Source organism: Echinops telfairi, unplaced genomic scaffold (assembly GCF_000313985.2).
Source record: "Echinops telfairi isolate 266 unplaced genomic scaffold, ASM31398v2 ScPeMD7_7459;HRSCAF=8497, whole genome shotgun sequence".
Classification (NCBI taxonomy): domain Eukaryota; kingdom Metazoa; phylum Chordata; class Mammalia; order Afrosoricida; family Tenrecidae; genus Echinops; species Echinops telfairi.
Genome location: NW_022111359.1, coordinates 1,052,581 through 1,056,327, shown reverse-complemented (window position 1 = coordinate 1,056,327; position 3,747 = coordinate 1,052,581). Strand labels below are relative to the sequence as shown.

The following is a 3,747-nucleotide window of genomic DNA, read 5'->3' as shown; positions in this document are numbered from 1 at the left end:
GCCCAATGTGTGGCCAAGAGTGCCAGGGTCCCCAAGGAGTTCACAGAAGCACAAAGGTGCTGCTCGCTCCTCCGCTATGCAGGCAGTCCCATGTGCATCGGCAGCGCCCAGGGCACCAGTATGAACCCCCGATTCTCAGACAGTCCCGACGGGGCCACTGACTTCCCAGGCACCTGTGTCACCTCCCGCAGGATGACAGGGCAGCGGGGTGGGGCAGGGGTAAGGAATGGCCACACACCAGGCTTGTCCCTCTCTGCAGCCACCTGGACCAAAGGGCCAGCTGCATCAGAGAATGCCCAGAATCTCCGAGATGCTCACAGGTACCCAGGCTGGCTGGGCAACACCACCGCACTGGGCTGGCTCCCGTTGGGTGTTTGTCAAAGCGTGAAGCGGTGCCGCGCCCTCGCCACACTGTGTGGGAAACCACGCTTGGCTTCCACGGGCCTGTGGATTCCACGGGCCTGTGGTTTCCACAGATGTGCAACAGGGTCATGACGGCAACGTTTAAAAGACGACTTTATGTAGACAGGCACCTCATAAAAGCCTGTCTCTGAGCTGCTTGGTCGTTTGTCCAAGTCAGCCAGGGGTCTGGGGCCAACACACCCGAGAGTGGCTGACTGCTGCCCCATGAAGGTGGCACAGGCCAGGCCGGGCCCTTCCACCGTCCCTGCCAAGTTCCAGCTCACATAGGTGCACTTGTCACTGGGAATCTTAGCCGTCCCGACACCTGGAGGCCACCTGAGTACCTGGGAGATGAAGTCCTTGTCCAGCTCCTCCTCGGGCTTCGCAGGGCCTCCGGCCGCCGCCTCACGCCCCTCCCGGACACCGTAGTTTTGCGACAGGATCTCCGAGAGGCTGAATTGGTGGTTGGCAGAGCCCATGGACACAGCTGCAAGGGAGCCTGCATGAGGCCCTCGCCCACCTGTGCCGCCCCCACCCCTGCCTTAGAGGGTGTGCCGCTGGAGGCCAAGTGGAAGGGGCTCTGGTATCCTGAGTCCAGGGCCAGGGAGTAGACAGCTCAGGGAAGGTGCAGGGCACCCCCAAGTCCCTGCCAGTGAGGCACACCCCTCATGCCCACTCCCGTCCTGTTCAGGTGAGCGGTCCTCTGCTGGGGGTCTGGAGCACTCAGGAAAATAGTCCTGACCCCAGCCTGCACAACCCCCACCCCATGACCTGTGACCCTAGATTATGCCAGCCTGGACTGAGTGTCCGTGCCAACAGGGGAAGGGCCCTGGTGCCTCTGTGGGTGGGAGCTGACAAAGGTACCTGCTGCCGTCTGCAGGCCGGACTCCACGGGACACAGGCTGAGGCTGAGCCCAGTTACACGAGGGCCTTGCCGTCCCAACGAGGGGGCCTGCAGAAAAGAGGACAGGGGTCAGGAGAGGGCTGGACTTGGGAAGGCCCCAGGTGCTACTCCAGGAGACTCGCTCCCGGCCATCATTAGTTGAGGAAACCCAGGACACGGCTGTGGTCCCAGGCAACCACTAGCGCAGCCAGCCAGCCAGCACTTGGGGGAACACCAGTAAGGAGCCGTTGCAGCAATTCTAGCCTCGGCCACTAAGTGGCAGCACCACCTGAGCGGCCGTGCCTATGAACCACCCAGCTGAGCCCTGCCCACATTCGCAAGCACGGATGATAATTCCATGAGTGTTTTACATGAGAATTGCCCGAGTCTTGTCCACCCTCGGAACCACAGAAGGTCACACAACCACCGTGGGTATTTTCAGCCACTTGAGTTCTGAGGGGACTCCCTGTCCAGGAACAGACAGAACTCGAGCACCCTTCTCCCAAGAATCACCCTTGGCCTTCCTCCCTCTGATGTGCACAGCGTCCCAGCCTCACAGGTGAGGAGGCAGCAAGCACCTGTGCCTGGCCACCACCCTGACAAACAGGTCCCACTTGTCTCCGCCCACATGGGGTCACTAGTTACCCAAGGACACAGGGAACAAACAAGTGTCTGGTTACAGTAGAGGGAATGGGGAGGGGACCAACTCAGCAGGGGGCAATGGGGAAGTTCCTGTGTCACTCCTGGGTGGGGTCTGTCCTCAAGGGCCTAGAGGACCAAGGAAGCCTACCAGGTGGCACCACAGGCTAGGCACCATGGGGAAGAGCTGCATTTTAACTGGCGGAGGATGACAAGACACCAAAAGGCCAGAGATGACGGTTTCTAAAAGACTCGTCTCGTTTCCGGAGAGGGGCGGGGGCAGGGCAGGAAAAAGCACCCCCACATTCTCTCCTGGCCCCTCAGGCTACTTTCCTGGTGACAACTAGCAACTAGGCGGCCTCACAGATCCAGGCTGTTAGGCTACAAAACGCCATTTCTACTGCTGAAAAAAGAGGTGAACACCAGTGATTCCCTTTAGTTCAACACACGGGAAAGCTACCACACCAGGCTCCGGAGGGTCTCCTGTTCATGCCCACCTTTGAGCTGTGAAAACGGAGACTCAGAGATGGTCGGTGGCTGGCCTGAGGCCACCAGGGAGGCTGGCCGCTCAGGGCCAGTTGGCCTCTTCGTTGACCAGTGTCTCTGCCCAGAGCCAGACTCGTGGGCCCTTGGGACCGCTTGTCTGTCTTGTGCACTGCAGCCCCTTGGAGACTGACACTAGGAGCCTCACAGACACGTGTCCTAATCCTTTAAGACGCTGACCAGGTCACTGACCGGGCAGCACCCTCACAGTGGGGCAGATGCAGTACTGGCACCTGGCTGCCAGGGCAAATCTGACCAAGCATCCCAAAGGCCATTTTATTGCCGGAGAACACCGTGCAGTGGCAGGCACACACACAAACTCTCTCTCTCCCTGCGTCAAGATTGCCTACTTGGAAGTCAGCCCTCAAAGTTAGCCACCACTCCCCTTGAGCCCTCAGTTTCCCTAAATGGCCCCTAGGAAGGGAGAACTCTGGGTACAGTTAACAAGGCAGGCACGCTCTCCTCTGGGGCAAATGCAGAAGCTACTAGTGGAAGAGAACAGTCCATGACCCCAGCTCCACAAGCTTCCCGGGTGCACGGCAGGCCTCCCCTGCCCACTATATGAGGACCACTTTGTGCACCTGTTGGTCAGCCTGTCTCGAAGCCCAGAGAGGGGGACACACAGTCCAGCTGGGTCCAATCCAGCCAAGAGAGTCACACTGAAGGGCCCTATCGCCCAGGAGGAGGATGCGGGGCGGCCTGGTGGGCTTCGTGCTGAATGGCCATCCACAAGGTCAACAATTTGAACCCAACATCTGCTCCTCAGAAGATGAGGCGGTCTGCTCCCCCAAAGACTCACAAGCTTGGACACCCTGCCGAGGCGGCGGCGGCGCAATTCCATTCGGCCCTAAAGGGTTTCTATGAGCGGGGGTGTCTCACCTCCGAGGGGGCCACTGGAGGCCCACGCCGCCCCTCAAAACCCGAAAAGCTCTGGAACCCAAACTTTCTCGCTGTGGTCTTTCGTTATCCCGGGCAGTCTGCCCTGCACGCCTTCGGTCCTCGGGAGGGTGCCAGGCAGGCGGCACAGCCCAAGCCCCGGTGGGGCACGGGCCCGGGGCCTCCGCCCAGGGCGCGGGACCAGAGGCTCAGAAGTAACTTCCCGGGGGCAGGCGCTGGGCTTGCGCTTGGCGGCGCGCGGCGCGAGGTTCGGGTCCCGCCCGGGGCCTCGTCGGGAGGGCGGCTCCGCGAAGCTCCGCACCGAGCAGGCCGAGCGCTGCGGTCCCCTGGGACTCCGGGGGCGCAGGGTCCTCCCGCAGCGCGACCCCGGCACTCTGCAAAGT

The 3,747-nt window shown here is 61.2% G+C and overlaps 2 protein-coding genes across 4 annotated transcripts in view; both read right to left on the bottom strand.

The window, feature by feature from the left end:
- Window positions 1–3,557, bottom strand: part of MIER2 (MIER family member 2) — a 10,160-nt gene extending 6,603 nt beyond the window's left edge. For 2 of the 3 annotated variants that reach the window (XM_045300188.1, XM_045300187.1), the window contains exons 1-2: window positions 1,267–3,557; window positions 747–889 (exon numbers count right to left, since the gene is read on the bottom strand). In XM_045300188.1, the coding sequence (XP_045156123.1) occupies window positions 747–881 (135 nt within the window). In that variant the 5' untranslated portion in view covers window positions 882–889; window positions 1,267–3,557. The remainder of the gene's footprint in view (window positions 1–746; window positions 890–1,266) is intronic. The other variant, XM_030888338.2, reaches the window with a different exon arrangement.
- THEG (theg spermatid protein) overlaps window positions 3,381–3,747 on the bottom strand; it is a 38,849-nt gene continuing 38,482 nt past the window's right edge. The window contains exon 11 of the mRNA XM_030888273.1: window positions 3,381–3,738. Within this exon, the coding sequence (XP_030744133.1) occupies window positions 3,381–3,738 (358 nt within the window). The remainder of the gene's footprint in view (window positions 3,739–3,747) is intronic.